The sequence below is a fragment of the Euleptes europaea genome, chromosome 11, assembly GCF_029931775.1.
Source record: "Euleptes europaea isolate rEulEur1 chromosome 11, rEulEur1.hap1, whole genome shotgun sequence".
In the NCBI taxonomy this organism is placed as follows: domain Eukaryota; kingdom Metazoa; phylum Chordata; class Lepidosauria; order Squamata; family Sphaerodactylidae; genus Euleptes; species Euleptes europaea.
Genome location: NC_079322.1, coordinates 39653285 through 39672001, shown reverse-complemented (window position 1 = coordinate 39672001; position 18717 = coordinate 39653285). Strand labels below are relative to the sequence as shown.

The following is an 18717-nucleotide window of genomic DNA, read 5'->3' as shown; positions in this document are numbered from 1 at the left end:
GTATTGTGTTAAGAAACAAATACTTAGAAAAAATTACTTAGGATTTTTTTTGTCTTCATTGTGACACCATGAACATGTGTCAAATCATATACTGGAATAAGTTTTGCTCATCCTTAAGGTGTTCCACCAGACTCCTGCTTTATCATGATAAGTCAAGTCTTTCATTGTGGAGAAAATCTTCCTCCAAATGAGGAATGGTCTACCTATTTTCAACCCGCCCATCCTCGAACAAGTTTTGCTCAGTGTACATGATCCTTCCCTTCTCCATTTGATCCTATGAGGTAGCTTAGGCCAAGGAAGAAACAATCACCCAGGTTCTCCCAGTGAGTTCCATGGCCAAGTGGGGCTTTGAGACCAGATCTCCCCAGGCCATGCTACTCACTACACCACACTGTCTCTGCATAAGGGAGTTTTGGCATCCAACCTAGTAGAAGAGAGTTGTAGGATCCAACCCTAAATCTATTCTTTTACATTTAAAAAAGCCACCATCCTATTCTAAATTCATTTTATTAGAGAATACCTTGTTTTTATATTAAAAACTAGCAACCTTTTTATAAATATTGTATTTGGATTTTTCATCTCTTTTGTTTGTTCCTCCCCTCAGTCCTCTACTTATGAAAAAAAAGTTGGACTATGTATGGTATGTACAAATGACACAACCTGTGAACATATGAACCCATGGACAAAACGGCAGCTGTCGGATCTAAATTTAAACCAGATAGCTTGCTCATGTCCCATTCTAACCCAAGTGCAGAGCTACCGCAAATCCTTGTTGGAAGGTACTGGAAAAAATTATCTCAGGGGACTATTGAAAAGCGAAAATTCAGGAAATATTTTATTTCAGTTATGTTTCTTCAGTTTTTCACAGTAAGTATTGTTTGTTCTTCCAGTGTGTGAAGGCAATCGGTTGTAAATTCCACGTTGTGTAGTGCATGCTATATAAACCATTCAACTTTTGAAAATGATGGTAAACAGGATTTAGTGGATGTGTGTTTGAAATTTCTCAAAACCTTTGAGGATTGAGCTATGTGGGTTAATGTATAATATATTCATCAGTGTCTTTTTTGCAACTTATTTAGTCATTAGAATATTGGTAACAAGGCTATTAATGAGATTTTACATCATACCCCCAGGAATCTTACTGGCCTTAGTATCACTCAAGATTGCCATCTAGAGGCACTAGTGATAAATGGGGGAAAGAAATAATTGGCAAACAATTTTTAAATGTGTATAAGTATACTCTTATTGTTTGGTTAGAGACTTCATTATATAGAGGTTGGGTGCTGGTGAGAAAGGGAGGGATCCTCTTTGACCACTATAAAAGAGTATGCTAAGAATCATGGGATTTGCATGTATAAAAGCTATATTGCATGGGGGCTGTTATAAAAAGGGGAATTAGGCAAAATTTAGTGAAAAATCTGGCTGGATCCAACCCATATAGATGGGCACTTGTTCACATAGTCTTCCGACTCCAGTCTGAAATGGTGCAGACTAGAAACAGGTTCATCACATGGCAAGCTATATGTGTAGAGTGTTTTAAGGAGTTTTTTTTTTTTAGCTTGTGGTAATAAAATCAGTGAAATGGGTCATCATCAATATATCCCATTCTCATTAGCTCAGCTGAGGATACTTAAATTTGGAGAGTGGGGCCATGAATAAAAAAGGCAAGTTTTTGTACAAACCTAACAAAAGCCCCAGGTTTGCAGAAAAATCTGAAATATTAAAAAAAAAACCTGCAGGGTTAACCCCTCCCCCAAATAGAAGCTGTGCCTGTAGCTTTACAAAAGGAATGCCCTCAGTGGTTGTTGCTAAGCAGCCACAACAGTGTTACCAGCCTTCAAGCCTTGGTTTCTGTCAGTGAAAGATGGGGGCCGTTTTGCAGATGTTTTGGCCTTTGAGGGAAGACTCATTGGGGGCCAGGCAGAAGCTATTGGGCTGCTTCAGTTGAGTGAGTTGATTTTTTTATATGCCGACTTTCTCTACCACTTAAGGGAGACTCAAACCAGCTTACAATCACCGTCCCTTCCCCTCCCTACAACAGACACCCTATGAGGTAGGTGGGGCTGAGAGAGAGTGACTAGCCCAAGGTCACCCAGCTGGCTTCGTGTTGAGGAGTGGGGAAACAAATCCAGTTCACCAGATTAACCTCTGCCGCTCATATGGAGGAGTGGGGAATCAAACCCGGTTCTCCAGATCAGACTCCACCACTCCAAACCACCGTTCTTAACCACTACACCACGCTGGCTATCTGGATACCACACAACTTGCATGACTCACCCAGGTCCAATGGCTTACTACTGTCAGTTCAGCAGCAGCTGCACTATGAAAGCTAGTGTGAAGTAGTAATTTCAATCTCAGACAAGGATCTGGGAGACCCAGGTTCAAATCCCTATTCTGCCATGGTGCTCTCTGGGTGATGCTGGGCTAGTGATACTCTCTATCTAATCTACCTCACAGGGTTGTTGTGAAGATAAAATGGAGGAGAGGAGAATGATGTACGCTGCCCACTGTGCTGCAGGCCCAATCAGGATTGGGCCCTTGTGACATGTTTAAATTACTTTAAAATGGTGGAGGCATCTCTGTGGTGGCCACAAGGTTGCCATCATGTCATCATGTATAGGTTAGAACCATCCAGCCAAAGTAAACCATGAACATTTTCAAAAATAAAAGGTTCTGTAATTCCAAGACACAATTCCATTGTTATCCCTTCCCTTATCCTCAGCCCTACTCATTGAAAAATACAAAATAGAACAACAAAAAGGAGAGAAATGTAGGGTGAATTTTAGAGAGTTTCGCCTTGAAATCAACAGCACTTAAAAGCTGCATATTTTGGCTGGAGTGTGCCCCAGTATCTCAAAACCACAGTGACAAACTACGTGTTATAAGCAAATCCCTCCCTGTTTTTACTGTTAAAAACTATCTGCCGGGGGAGTTTAGATCAGGGCTCTGTCCCCCTCCCCATACCCCGTGCTCTTTCCCCAATCAGAAATCCACCCTCCTCCCCAGCATCCTCTCTTTTCATGTCCTTTCTCCATCCAGACACTAAGAGGAGTTCAAAGGAGAGGGTTTCTTTTCAGGGAGATGGCATGGTGGGAACAGTTTCTCTCCCCCCGCCCCACCTATTCCCCAATCCAACTCAGAGGAGAACATTCAATAGCTATTTTTTAAAGACTTGAACACATCAGGGAATCTAATCATGGATCCCTAATGCTGTGTGTAATTGGCCCTAAGACAAATGATTTTTGCTAATAGTTTTCTCCTTCACTACCTGTGCATGAATGTACAAGTCAGCCTAGCTCTACTTTTATAAAAATGCAAAGATTCATAGGCAAATTAGAAAGTAACAAGTGGGGGGGGGGCTCATGAGCACTCATGGTGGGAAACTTATTTCCTTATTTCCTCTATCCTTCTTGCTTTTTCTTTTTGCCTCCCCCAGCAATGTCTCCAGCTTTTCCCCTTTTGTCTCTCCAACCCACTTACCTATTGCTTTTTGTCTCCCTACCCTTCTACATCTTTCTCTCCCTGACAGCCCTTCCCCTTTCCTGCTGTCTCTCCTTCCATCCCACCTACTCTTTTCTGTTTCTCTCTCTGGCAGCCTCTCCCTCCCTCACCCACCCAACTTTTTCTGTTCCTTCCCCATTGTCAGCTTTCCCTTTTTTGCTTCTCCTCCCTCCAGCTTTACTTTCCCTTCCCTTCCTTGTACCTTTTACCTTTTTGTTTTGTTTTGTTTTCTTTCCACATGCTGACACTAACTAAGGTTTGGAATCCCTGACAATGTTGGCTAGGGGTAGCCTGGTAAACCACCACCCCCAATTGCTGCCAAGATCTGTCAGTGTAGTGTCTGATGAGATCACAGTCACATTCGTTTCTTAAAGGAGCAGACATAACTTCTATGATTTTACAGTTTTTTAAACACTACCTTGTGTGTGTGTGTGTGTGTGTGTGTGTGCTTCTTATTTTTCTGCAAACCTCAGGTTTCCCCCAGGGTTGTAGAAAAATACCCCCTATCTGGGCATGGCCCCATTGTGTGGAGTTTTTGATCCACGCTCTGAAGCCATTGTTCAAACTGGTCATGGGAAGAATGGGGGAAAGATGTTTAATTCAAGCCCAAACTAAAGTTTAGGTGTATTTCAGGTGCTTTCTGCATAATGAGATTATCCAGGACAACTCTACCTGGAGGCAATTTCCCTGTCAGATGACTAAGAGTCATGAGCTGTTATGGTGTGCTTCATTAAGCACATTCCTTCTTACCTACAAATTCATTGTCAGAGAAATAGAAGGTGGCATAGGGCTGCTTTCGTGAAACCTGTGTTGCAGCTATGTGAAGGGAATTCTGCTGGTAGTACTGACTGTGGCAGAAAAAGAATACGAATTTTCATAAGGCGTGTTAGCCCAATTATCCTTTCTTCATCCTCAGTGTACTCTTTCCCAAAACTGCTTTGGGAAGAGCACACTCCAAGTGTGTTATCATTCCATCTGAATGCAAAGGTGTGCATTTTCAAAGATCCCTCCCACATCACAGCATATTCCTTCTGTCAGTTCCTCAAGGCCACCATTTTCCTCACCTTTCTCGAGGACTTTTCAATAATGGTAAATGGTATAGCAATTACTAATTTTTTAAAAAACATTTGGTTGTGCAGCGGTGGTGGGGCGGGGGGGGGCAACATTCAGGAAAAATGGTGGCTGCTGGAGGAAAATGTGAATAAATTCCTGTGTGCATTGTCTACTGCCAATGGGCATGCCTTTGCATTTGCAGCAGCAATGGATGCAAAACACAGAATCTTGCTACCCATGCAAAGCAGCTACATGTGCTGTGCTCGGCCAGCATCCTGTTGAAATCAGACGTAAGATTTAAAAGGGAGGGGAGATGCAGTCAGAACGAAACTGTGAATGTATGGCAAAATGGCTCTTGTAGTCCATTGTCCTGAGGAAACTCTTACTAAAGCATCTTCTCTCTTCTTCCAAATTTGCACATTGATATGCCATCATTCTCAAGACTCCCTGCTAGTCTTGTAGTTCTGAGTTAGAATCCTTAACGACAACTGCACATTTATGTCCTTCCTCTGAAGACCTCAGAATGGCCTACAAGGGGCTCCTATCCAAGAGACCTTCTGCTTCACTTCAGAGACAGAATTACATCAGTCATGTTCTGACCATTTCCTAGGCTCTATTGTCTCTGATACAGAAAGCCAAATGCAAGCACAGGTGGTGGTAAATGGCTATGGGATGGATTCCACTGTCCATCAGGTCTTCCTGACTTTCCCTTCCCCAAGCCTTTCATTCCCAGAGTCATGGGACTCGTGGATTAATAGCCACACAAATTGGGAGGCTGAACTGGGAAGGGGCAAATTACTCTCTTCCATCACTCACATCAGTGAAAAACAGAGAAGGGAACACTTCCACCCCTTCCCCACTGCAGCTTTCTGACCCATATAGCTATTTCTCCACATGGGTCCTGCAATCTCAGGAATGGGTGCTGGGAGGGGGGAAGCTGGAAAGATTGGGGATCCTTGCATGGTCCTCATGCTGAATCCAACCCTATGAGTCTTTTGCTTTTTTTCTGCCTCCGTTAAATCTTTCTGTCTACAATCTTTTCCAGGCAAGCCCGGAGCCTCCCAAACCTAGACAGGAGGATTCCAAAAGTCGGAGTGCTTTGTTAACTCAGATCCAGAGAGGCACTCGCTTAAGAAAGATAGTGCAGACCGATGACCGAAGTGCGCCTCAGATTGAAAGTAAGTCTTTGGGTTCGGAGCTTCTCAAAGCAGTGGGCACACAACATTTAAATTATAAACTCTTTGGTAGAAGGCACAGTGTCCATTGCATAAATAGTAATTTATACTTGGCAGTTTCTATTTTTGTCACATTGGGCACAGGCCGCTTAACATGACCGGTTCCATTTCCCCCCTAAAACCCCAAACCTTCATTGGAAGCAGCCCATCAGCTGGTGTGAATGTAATGAAAATATATTTTTAGCCTGACATGTTCCTTTTTGTAAATTTCCCTCCCCCACACACAATCTGAAATGTTGCTAGGCACAGGTGTTCCTTTAACTGTAGACATGACCTCATTCATGATTTAACTTTTTTGATCAGCTTTTTTTCAAGCCCTTCATTTTATATGCTCTCTTTGGACTTGTGAACTGTTTATTAGTCCAGCTTTTTTTTGGTCCACTAAGGGAATGACTTTTCTTAAGTCACCAAAGTTCAATTATCTTTTCTCTTATCAGAACTCTTCCTCATGCAAAGCACGTTGTTTGCCTGCAAGTACCCAGGTAACCTGAGTGGTTCCACTTTAAAACCCTTTCAATGGGTTTAACCAAAAGGATGGTGGTAGCAGCAATGTATACTTTGGTGACTCTGCCTGGTCTCCCATTTGCCTAAGCAATTCCCCCCCCCCCATTTTTGTGCTTTTTATCCATACTATTTTACAAATCTGATATATTTTCTTGAAAATGACATATGACATATGATCTTTGATTCCCTTTCAATTAAATTAGTCTCTTTTTAAAAAAAACACCAGTAGTGTCCCTTGGTTTTCAATCCATTGCCGATCTATACTTAAACACTTCTGATTTTTTTTATCTGATGCTGACTCTTCCATATAAAGCTACCAACGGGATTTCAAATGAACTAAAGTCATTTTCAGTGATCTCCAACACAATTCATGAAGTCATTTCCAATTATCTCAGACACAAGTCCTGCTTGTGGAGATGCTATGTCTTTCTAACATTCTGACATCAATATTTGATGACTGAGAAAATGTATTTCATAAAGTGAACAGCTACAGTTACAAAACCAGCAGACGTTATCTTTGCTGTTCACTAAATAGCCATTCAAACATCGTGGGTTAGCGGATGAGTACCATTTAACTTAACATAGTATTGGGTTGCTTTTACCTATTGGTCATTGGAGAAAGACCCTCTGATGGCATTTTCCGACCTTTTTTTGTACACCAGAGGGTGCTATGCTTTAGGATGTTAGAGTTCCAATACTGCTGTTGCAATAGTCTATACTAGTAATTGCTGAGAAAGGTAAGGCAAACATTGTTCCCTGTAATTCCTGGACCTTAGCAGAAATAACACATAATTAATGGCCTTTTTGTCATTACAGACTCTAGAAGAAGGACCAGCAGAGAAGGAGGAAGCCTGGGAATGGGCAGAAATGATGTCCCTCAGGCATTGGGTAGCCTCTTTGCAGATGGTTTTCCTGTTCTGAGACCTGTAGGCCAAAGAGATTTGACAGGTAAAAACATTCTTCTAGCTAAGACCTGGCACTAAATCTGTTTCCTTTTAAGTGGCAGGCAAAAGCATTTGTTTTCTCTGAAGCTTTTGTTTTAAGGTTCCACTCCCTTCGTTTTTAATTCTAACTAAACCCATTCTACCATTGATGAATGTTATTAGCTCATAGATTGGTGTATTTTGACTTGTAGGCTGCCATCATTATTATTAACGTTTATTGTGTTGGGTGTTTTTATTATATAATTGCTGTATTTCTTTTATTTAGGTAATTTATATGTCTCTTCTCCCCAGTCCTGCTCAAGGCAGATTACAAGTATAAACAATACCATAAAATCTTAAAAACATCATAAATTATCACTATAAAAATTTCAAACAACCCATTATTAATGAGCCAGGGACATAAAAATAGCATAAAACAACCACTGAGCACCCTAAAAATAGTGATTAAACTGGATGACGTTGTCTTAATTTTCTATTGGAAGTCATCTGAGTGCCAGCTAGTCTGAGTTCAACAAGATATAAATCTTTAAAGATTAATATCATTGCAATATGTAAACAGATGCAAGTTGGGGGAAATGCCAATTCATCTATCCTGAGATTGTATGCTTTGGCATTAAAGAAGATGAACTCTAGTTAGTACAACACTGTATGACAGTCCCCTTTGACGCTCTCTGTACAATGTGTTTTCTTAGTAACAACCTTGTGCCGTGATAGCTTCCCGATCAAAATATAGAGATGTTTTCCATCTGCTTCAGTCAAAGGCAGCAAGAGGGGGAAATGTACTGAAAAGTATGGCAAAGGAACAAAATTTATGTGGGCAGTGTGATAAACATGGCAAACTAAGGAACCCAATCGCATTGGGGATGGGGGAGATCACACTACCCCATAGCACCTGAATCTTCCTCTGACTGCTCGATGTGGCAGCTGCCTCATGGCTTCACATTCACCTCTGTGGGCTTTAAAGAGATATTCAAGAGCTATTGCTGCAGTCAGTTGTGTAGGAGCTGTGAGTTTCGGTGAGTAGAAACTAAACAATTTTAGGATTTCCAATGACAGTACTCCACTTGTGTTGAACCATTGGAGTAGCAGGCAATGGGAATTCCTGGGAAGATAACCATTTCTCCACTTATTAAAAAAAAATCCTGATCAACTCTCATCAGTATTTTTGAGCCATGTAATTTTCCTCAGAGCAAATTGTTTTGGAAGCCTGATATAAAACTGGGGTGTTGAGTGCATGAATTCATTTTCTACCTCCTAAAGTTTTTAGTTGGTTTTTGCAGGGAACAGGTCTGGACAGCCTCAGGGAGTGAAAACGTCGCCTCCTTTGAAGTCTCCAGGCTCACTGAACAGTAATGGGAAAGCCAACGGCAGCCTTCAGATGACACCTGAGAGCCCAAAGCCAGCAGATCAGTTGGAAAATTCCGGGGCCCAACGAACGATACCGCCCCGTCCCACGGTCCCAGCTCCTCCTCTGCCACCACCGCTGCCTCCACTTCCTTCCGGCAAACCTTCGCTTATCTTCCCGCCTCCCCCACTTCATCCTCCTCCCCCTGCGGAAAGCCCTGACAAACCAACCTCCCCAAGCATTCCTCCCCCTCCCCCTCCACAAAGCGACAAGCCTCTTAAAACGCCATCATCCCCTTCGCGCGTCCTTCCTCCTCCCTTGCCTCTTGTGCCTCCTTGCGGGCTTCCAGGGAGAACAAGTGAGTCACCCAGCCCTTCTTCCTCTCAGCTGGATCTGAGAATTAATCCCCCGCCTGTGCCTCCACCCCCACCTCCCCTAGGGCCTACAACTACTTTTTCCTCAAGCAGGCCATCTTTGCCGTCTCCACCTTCACCAAATAGCAGCCAGGATGCTCTTCCGCCATTGCCCCCCAAGTCCCTGCTAGTGCAGTCCCAGTTACAGAAGCCCACCATTCAATCCTTGCCCCTACCCCCTACCCCTCCTGGCCCACAGCAAGCGGTTGTAACACAGAAGAGAAGGCAAGGCAGAGGTGGAGGTAAGAACTGCTTTCTTGGTCTGGGCCCACATTGGTGTGTGACCTTTGAGCCTATGCAGGGCTTAGTTTCTTAATTCTTTGTCCCCTCCCCAACTTCCCCAAGGTTTTTCAGATTTTATGTGCTGCAGTACACATAGATTTCCTCCTAAAGTGTAAATTTCACTTCTCCAAGTTTATTCATGGCTTCATTGTTATTCTTTGGAAAGCATGCTCAGTTCTAGCGAAAGCAGACATGTCCTTTTTCTAATCCCTCCACCTGTAGAAGTTGTCAAAGTCTTGGAATGGGATAGGAGCAGCGTTGAAAAGGCCTTTCTCTAGATGACTGCAAAATAAACGGACTTATATAAAAATCAGGGATGGGGTGGAGTTATTTGATCTGTTTATTGATATATTGAGTCCCTTCCCTAATGGTTGCTGCTGATCTCTCTTCTTCGTAGGAAAACTGACAACACCACCAGTACCTCCTGCAAGGTCTCCAACAACTGAACTCTCAAGCAAATGCCAGTATGCCCAAATCTCAGTGGTTACCCATGAGCTTTATCCAGCACTTAAGAATGGAACTGTGCACATAAGTGGTAACTCCTCTAAATTTTCTTCTGGGTATGGGTGTGCACTTCAAAAATTTTCAGGGAGGGCATTCTTTTCATTACCTTGAAGTTTGTGGACCCTCATTATCAATTCAGGATTTTTTGAGTCCTTTCTGGGAGTCCCAACCAGTTTTCCAGTCCCCCCCCCCAGAGAGCAGAAGCAGGGAGGGAGGGCGAGGAAGTTGGCCACCCCAAACAGTTGTTAGTTAGCGTCTCCTGTCCCTTTAAATATCCCCCCACCTAACAGCTGATGTGTGGACAGAGGCCAGATCTACTGGCTATTTGAAATCATGATGTCAGTAGAAAAAGAGTTGGTTTTTATATGCCGACTTTCTCTGCCACTTAAGGAAGACTCAAACCGGCTTACAATCGCCTTCCTTCCCCTCCCCACAACAAACACCCTGTGAGGTAGGTGAGGCTGAGAGAGTTCAGAGAGAACTGTGACTGGTCCAAGGTCACCCAGCTGGCTTCATGTGGAGGAGTGGGGAAACAAATCCAGTTCACCAGATTAGAGTCCGCCACTCATGAGGAGGAGTGGGGAATCAAACCCAGCTCTCCAGATCAGAGTCCACCGCTCTTAACCACTACACCACATTGGCTCTCCAAATAGTAGCCCCAAATAATGGCATCATTTCCCCCCTAATGGCCTCTGCTAGGTAACTATCAACTGTTAGCCCACTAATAGCTGATAGTCAAGGGAGGGAGGGCTTACCTGGCAGGTGCTGGAAAATGGCAAATGGTTACCAAAGCCTTGCAGCCTGGGCTGGGAGGGCCCGACCAAGCCTCACAAGAGTACAGGAGCCCACCCCCCAATCTGGTGGAGCAGCAGAGCCTAGGGAGAAGTGCAGGAACCTGCCTGCACGCCCTGCTGACTGACTGCCATTTTTTGATACTGGACAGGTAAGTTCCCCTTCTGCCAACTATCAGCTGATAGTTGGGTGGACAGGCCAGTAGTGCTTCCACACCAGGGTGATTTCTCTTGGTCGTCTGGTTACTGATGCGAGTCTGTATGAAATCGCCCTTGCAACAGAGATTTCACACAGTGCGGAGTAATCAGTTTTCTCTGCATTTTTAGCCAGTCTCCCTTTCACACCTGATGCACACTGAAGCCCCTTCTGCTGTGTTCTCATGCGACCCTCAAGGTTTTCTGCCCGCCGTGTTTGAGGGCTTGAGGGGTTTTTTTAAATGTAAGTGTAACGCTGCTGTTTTAAAAAACGTCTTAAAAACATGGATTTACAGAGACACCTCCAGCGATCCCCTCCCTCTCCCTAAAAGTCAGGCTGAGCTGTTTAAAACAACAACAACACAAGCATTAATAACACTGGATAGGAATAGCGCAATACCTTTACAACTCAAAAAAGAAAAACCCTCCTTGGACAATCCCCTCCCCATGTCTAAACAGCAATTCCCTTCTGTTATGTTAATTTTTAAGGGGGCTGGCCACTTGCAGTCATCAACACCCAAGAGTAACTGACTAGTGCTTGACCATTGCACAGTTTCCCCTCCAGACACAGAAGGCTGCTGGCGCCCATAGCCTCTTGCCCAGGAAACACTGGTTGTTGTTGTTGTTTTTTGCAAGCACATGTGGAGGATGAGGTCACGTGGAACCATTAAAAATGCACCAGTCAGGTGGCTGAAATGTGAGAAATCCTTGGTATAGAAAGAATGGGGAAAACCCAAAACTTTAGTAAAATTATTCAAAAAATCCTTTTTAAGAGGAGTCACAATAAAAGAAGAACTGCCACCTGAGGCTCCAACTTGATTTATTGTGGGTTGGCACTTAAGAGGTGAAATACCAGTCTGGCCAAGGGTTGGCGGAAAGTGGGCTTCCATGACTTTTCCTGTGATTCCTACAACTTCTCTAAAATGGATTATCAAAGATTTAGCTATAATTTTGTGGCCTTATCTGAGAGACCTTTTTCCCCCCTTTGAACTCTTCAGATGATTTTGAGGCTAAATTTACTTTCCATTCTGTGGAAGAATTCCCTCCGCCAGATGAGTTTAAACCATTTCAGAAAACCTATCCTAGCCAAGAAGCTAAAGGTAAGTAGGAAGCTCCTAGTACTGTATAGCCACTTAAGGAAATCACTTGTATGTCCATCATTTTAAAAATATTGGCAGAGATTCTAACACCTACTCCTGAAATATTGTTTGGTGATAAGAGAAGGGTGCCAGTAATAGTTACTGCTGCTTCAGTATAGCAAGTAACTACCACAAAGCTGCCCTGACCTGGATGGTCCAGGCTAGCCTGATCTCGTCAGATCTCAGAAATTAGCAGGGTCAGCCCTGGTTAGTATTTGGATGGGAGACCACCAAGGAATACCAGGCTTGCTGTGCAGAGGAAGGCACTGGCAAACCACCTCTGTTAGTCTCTTGCCATGAAAACCCCAAAAGGGGTCGCCATAAGTTGGCTGCGACCTGACGGCACTTTACACACACACACACACCACAAAGCTATTGCGAAGTAGAAGGTTAGGCAGAGAATGGGGACTGGTAGAAGCATCCCTGGAGCTGATGTGTTAAATAACCTCTGAGGTTACCCATCCCACAAGAAATACCATGGTCGCTTTATCCTCCTTTAATCCCTGATTCAGCCAGGATTCAGCCTGGATCGAACGCATGCATTTCGCCTAATGTGCATTCGATCCTGGCTAAAACAGGGATTAAAGGAGGATAAAGCGACCATGCGTTTGCACCCATAGTTATCTTATAATGGAACTGCATGGCAGGATAGATTTCCTGACGTACCAAACACACAGGTCTGTTGCACGTACATTAATTCAAGCCACACAGCTATGGTTTGGGCTCACTAAATTCAAAGGAAATTAATGCAGGGCTTAAATGGTGCAATTCACAAGCTGCTTATGTCAACATGCCTGCAAAGGGGGCTCTGCCTGCATGTTGGAACCCCGTGTTGAACGTTTTGTTGATTTCTGTGCAATAGTTTCCTTAATTTTTACAGATAATCCACCGTTAAGAACACAAGTGAGATGAAAAGATCCTACAGCACCATCACAGCACTGCTAAAAGGATCGACAGCAATATTATAAAAATGTTTTGATAATCGGACAACACACGCAAGCCACACTAGGGCTGCATGCAAGACCCATGTGTGTGACAGTCGGAAGTTGGAAAATGCTGGTTGATGATGAAAACCAGATTGAATGGTGATGCACAAACCGTTTGCAAGGGTTATTACTGTGTATTTCAGTTGCTTAAAAATTTATCCTGTCTTGTGTGACAGTCAGTGGAATGCTCAATTTGTAGTCCACCTGTATATGGCACAATTCCTTCCAGCATATGGTTTGTACTGTGCCGAATGCAATTAACAGTTTGCCATAGACTACAGAGGCTAAAGTTCCTGTTTATATCCTCCACCACTAACGCTGGACGTGTTCAACAAGAAATGCACTATATTTCCAAAGTGGATTTGTTATATTTCCACTTACATGGTTTTGGTTTTTATTTAAAAAAAAAAAACCTCTCTGGTTTTGCTTCTACTTGCCAATGTAGTCAGTGGCTACCAACAAAGTTCTGTAATATATAAGGGTGCTCAGATGCACTCTGGGTTGCCAGCTCAGGCTGTGTCAGTTGGGCCGCATTTAACTGGAGATTTATATCTCTACTATCTCTCCCAGTCTTGTTGCCCTTTCAAATGCAGTTGTATTCTCAATTGGGGACTATGAGAAAACAGGCCCATTTTGCTGCTATGTTGAAATAAAGTAGGGAATGATACTCTTTTTGCAATAGCAGCTTTTGAAGTCTTAAATTGTAGAAATCTAATGATTTTTTTCTTTGCAACATTAAACAACTGTCTCATTGCCCTACACAGTATATTCTATGGTAATTGTAGAAAAGGAGATAGCTTAAAACGTACTACCCCTAAGCAAACCCTCAGGGTCAAACTGGATTTTACAAGGCAGAAGTTTCCAAACATTGGAATTTTTTTTTTAAGGCAAAGCATCTGTGGGAAACTGGCAGTTCAAGTGGAAGAACAAGGTTGGGACAGACAGACTGCTCGGGTACCAATATCTTTTTTTTCTTCTGAAGACAGGAAAGCAGTGGCAGGGAAACTGTTTTTTGGGGGGAAATTGGTCAGAGAAGAAAGAAACACTTGCCTGGAGTGATCATCAAGCTAGGAGAAAAGAATGACACAGAATCACCAGAGTGGGAAAATCAAGCCACGGCTTTATTGGTTACAGATTCCTCAGGAGCTGCCACCAGTCTGACTTCTATGAAGCCCCCACCTGCAACCACCTGTTGCAGGTAAGCAGGGAAAGAGAACCAAATTATAAGGCAAGAAGTGGCACCCCCACCCCAGGCACTGTCTAAGGGCAGTAGCTGAAATTCTAAGCCCATCACCATTTCTTTTCAAACTTACTGCCAAGAGCATCTGTTTTTCATTGCAATTAAAAAGGCAGCGTAATCTCACTGGAGCAAAAGATTGGAAGTTTAACACCATTTCTATTCAGAAATCAAGAAGCACAGTCTACCTGTAACTCAGTCACGCTGCAAAAAAATGGTATACAGTCACTTCTTTCTCAGGTGAGCAGGAGCTATAAAAACCAAAGGTGTTCCTTAATGCAAGGAAAAGAGAGGTGGGACGTATGGTAAGCCTTTGGGCATGATGACTGCTTAAACTCTCGTTGAACTAACAGGGTTACTCCTTATAGCCTTCATGACTCTGGAAGTTGCTCACTTTATTTGTGGCACAAAGCAGGAGAACTAAGGAGTTTAAAAAACAACAGTCTAAATGCACCTGTCAAAATATCAGGGAAATCTTTTTTTTTTTTTAATGCAAGCTATAAAATCCTGTACAGGGGCTGTGTTCTTCGTACAAAATATTCTACCAACAGTGTAATTTCAATTTAGGATGATTTTTCTTCTGCAGTGGAGCCTCTGTGTCAGACTAGTGCTTTTGTTTGGATTTGCATATTAAATTATCTTGCAACACACACAACTGTAAAGTTCTTTTCTTCTTTCCCCTTGAAGGTATGGCAAAATATATAGTATGCTTTGGAGTAGATTAAGAACATAAGAGCTGTAGTTAGGTCAGGCTGATGTAGACCATCTCCTCATTTTCACCCAGCAGCCATCGTGAGGACCCCATGAAGACCACAACCATGATAATATGACTACTGATCTTCCCCTTTGTTCCTAGTAACTGGTACTCAGTGGCTTACTTCCTCTGAACATGGAAGTTCCACTTAGCCATCCATGCTAATAGCCAATGTAGACTTATTTTCCATTAATTAGTCTAATCCCCTTTAAAAGCCACCTTTGCCAGGGTCCATCAGCACATCTTGTGACAGTTAATTTTTTAGTGTATGTGTTCAAGTACTTTCCTTTCAGTATGCTTGGATCACAGATACTGCCTTCACTGTCTGCAATGCATTCATTTTCACCTTTAGGTTGTATTCTTCAGTGGAAGGAAAAAGTTGAATGAAACACTGACCAAACACGTTTCAGATATCATTCAGCCACCAAGGACTTTACTTTGTGCAGAATTAATTTTATTAGTTTTGCCAATCAGCATTGTCCAACTAGTACACAAAATCCCACTGAGATGACTGCAAACTCATACGTAGTACTTTCCACAAGAAATAGATAAACCAATATTTACAGATTCTGATTCAATCACATACATTTTGACACACCCTTTGGGGAGGGCGTCATGACCAGTTTTTAGTATACATGAAATATCAGGTACCAGCTGCAAAGAAATAACACAAAACAATGCTTTATTTTACCGATGAGATCTTTTTAATCACCTGTCACCTTATGTCTGCAAAATCCTTGTGAGATCCCGATCCCCTGCTTATCCATCTTTCAAAGCCAAACCTATATTTTAGAGATAGTCGCTTTAGACTGTGTGTGTCAAAACAGTCATAAATACACAGGCAGTGAGGATCGTAGTTTTGCATCTGTGTGTCCCCCTAGTGAAAGGAAACATAATCTGGGAAATGATCCTACTAAACACCTACTTCATCAACTATTGTTCACAACTGCCTGTGGTGTTCCAAGAAATGCTCTTAAGATTTTCCATCACTTTCAAGACGGGTAAAGATATGGTTGGGTTAAGGATACCTGAATGGTTGTGATCAGACAGTTGATGGTTCAGTATCAAAACTCTCAACTAGTGGACTAACACCATAAGTTATAGTAATTTTATCATGGTTTCCAACCAGTAACATCTTCATGGCTGCTCTTATTCACAAGCAAATGGTTCTAAGCAAAGGCTATGTTCATTTCAACTAATGGGAAGCTAAATTTGATTTTCACTTTGAATTACGTTGAATGCATCTAGCTAACATGGACAGAAACTCCACAAAGATAGTGGGTCCAGGCAGCAGAACTGGGGAAGAGTCTGTAATATCCCCCCCCCCCCCCCGGGTTCGGTCAAGTAGAACTGTGCTACCTTCTTATTGCCTGGGAACCAATAATCCCACAGAGTGACACATATTACTCACACATCAATTTTATTGTACTACAGAGTTAGGAAGTCACTTTGGACTAAAGAGCCATTGTCACAATGTACCTAACACAGTACAAAAAGGAATGAACTTTCCTGCCTACCACACTGACATCTTGCTGAACTATTGCTTAGTAATTGTACAGCAACAGTTAATAATCACTGGCCAGCATAAGCTTTTACCACAGGCACATTTTAGTCCTTTTTTTAAAAAACAACATGTTTTTCATTTGCTATACAAATCCTTTCAAGCTTTGTTCATGGGCCTGTCAGCTGTCACAAAAGCCATCTTCCAAGTGCACTTCAGAAGTGCTGAAAATTGCCTTTCCTAATTGCTTCAGCTGTACATAGAATCAATATTGATTAAGCTACAAAGAAAAGTTTATTTTTATCCCTGAAAACACTGTGTTGCCAAGTGAAAAGATTTGTATCAGAACAATATATTAACTATTCCGTTTCTCTCTCAAAGCAGGAAGTGAGGTAAAAGAGAAGGAAGCTACATTGTAATGGAAGTTCTGGGCTTCTAAAAACTTCTGAATGACTTCTGAATAGAACCACCCATAGAACCATTTTGTGCCTGTTTATATAAAATGATCTTAAGACATAAACACCTTCTCACAAGCAAACATCCAGGCTCCTTTGGGTCAAGGCCCAGAGATGCATACCTCAACTTCAAATAGGGCTTAACTACATGTTACATCTTTCCCTCACTCCATGCCAGCAGACATGTTCATGAAGGAACTACGCAAGTGCATGTGGGCCTGATCCACAGTAGGAACACAGCACATGAGAAGGGGATTTAGTCTCTTCCCATACTATTTTCCTGACCTGAAATTTACCTGGGGGGCACTATTTGCCTTGCTGAGGGGGCTCTGTGTTGTTTCTGTGTACAACTAGATTTCCCCAAGGGGACAAAGCATGCCCTTAAGGGGCCATTTTAGGTCAGGAAACAACACAAGGGGAAGAGTGAAACCTCTTAGAATCATAGAGTTGGAAGGTACCACCAGTGTCATCTAGTCCAACCCCCTGCACAATGCAGGAAACTCACAACTACCTCCCCCACACACACCCAGTGACCCCTACTCCATGCCTAGAAGATGGCCAAGATGCCCGCCCTCCCATGAACATCTTGGGCTACAGTGTGGTCCTGACTCAGTCTGGACAGGTGCATGCCTGAAAACTGAGTTCCCATCATGGAACCCCAGGCTCATGTCTGATCATACATATCTGGGGAGAACTCAGGATCTAACTAAACAAACATTACATTTTCCCTAAGAGCCTTGGTTGTTCAGCATAGCAGCTAGACATGTCAACCATAACCATGTTTGTTTGAAAGCCAGTATTTTCGCTTGTAATGGGACTTTCCAGTGTGCTAAAGTGCTGGCTTCATTTTAGGAAGAAACAAATACAACTTTGATGCAGCCACCTTTGTGAATACTGCAATCTAAAACTAAAATAACTTGCATGACAGGGATAAAGAGCTTATCACATAAAAAGATTTGTGTCTTATTTCTGACTTCTTAATATCAACAACATGCCTATCTCTTAAGCCCATTCAAGCAGCCAGTCACTCCAGGGAGTCTGCACGTAGTATCTTCAGTGGCTTCCAGGAGGGGGTCGAAGAGAGGACAATTACCTCTTATTGTTCTTCAAGAAACAGCAGTTGCGGATACATTTCTTCAACATGTTTACATCAATTCAGTTGTAATTTTGTTGGACTAGCTAGCCATGATTCCCCGGGATGTAAACAAGCATCAGTATCAGCTTTGGTGCTCTCAAAGGCCTGTTGGCGTTCCTAAGCAATCCAGTTCTACAGCCCAGTTACTGACCTTGAGTTTCTTTCAATGGCAAGGGTGCATTTTAAAAAAAAATGCTCAGGCTAATTTGTAGTTGCTGCATTGGCCTGCTATTCACTAATATACTTTGAGGGAAATGGATAATTGAAACATAACCTGCCTTCACATTTGATATGCATTTGTCTGAGATAGGGGAAGCGACACCACAGCCACTCCCCAAGAAATACCTCGGTTAGGCGGCACAGAGACCAGAGGACCTGATTCTAATCACTAGATAGCACAAATTAGGGCTAAGGGTATAAACGTGATGCGGGACAGGCAAAAGCTCCCCTTCATCAGGCTTGCACCTGCATAGCATTTTATTTGCACTGCTACTTGTGCAAAGCACAAGGGGCACATACCAGCTTCACATAGGTTGACAGCCCAGGTTAAATGCACAGCCCCACAGGGAGAGTGCTGTTGTCTCACGCATGTCACGCTGAAATCAAGCCCAAGAAACTGTTCTGCTACTGAAAGTTACTCTGCAAACAAGTTTCTGCTAGGGTGGCCAACTCTGGGTTGGGAAATTGCTGGAGATTTTGGGGGTGGAGCCTGGGGAGGTACCTCAGTGGGATACAATGCCACA

The 18717-nt window shown here is 42.9% G+C and overlaps 1 protein-coding gene across 1 annotated transcript; it reads left to right on the top strand.

Annotated features, from left to right (window-relative positions):
• The first annotated feature begins 769 nt into the window (after positions 1–769).
• Positions 770–12834, top strand: WIPF3 (WAS/WASL interacting protein family member 3). Its single transcript, XM_056857238.1, has 7 exons — positions 770–867; positions 5600–5732; positions 7110–7241; positions 8518–9237; positions 9675–9812; positions 11766–11867; positions 12787–12834. Exons 1-7 carry the CDS (start codon positions 847–849, stop codon positions 12816–12818), a joined length of 1278 nt encoding a protein of 425 aa, XP_056713216.1. The 5' UTR covers positions 770–846; the 3' UTR covers positions 12819–12834.
• Positions 12835–18717: the final 5883 nt, after the last annotated feature.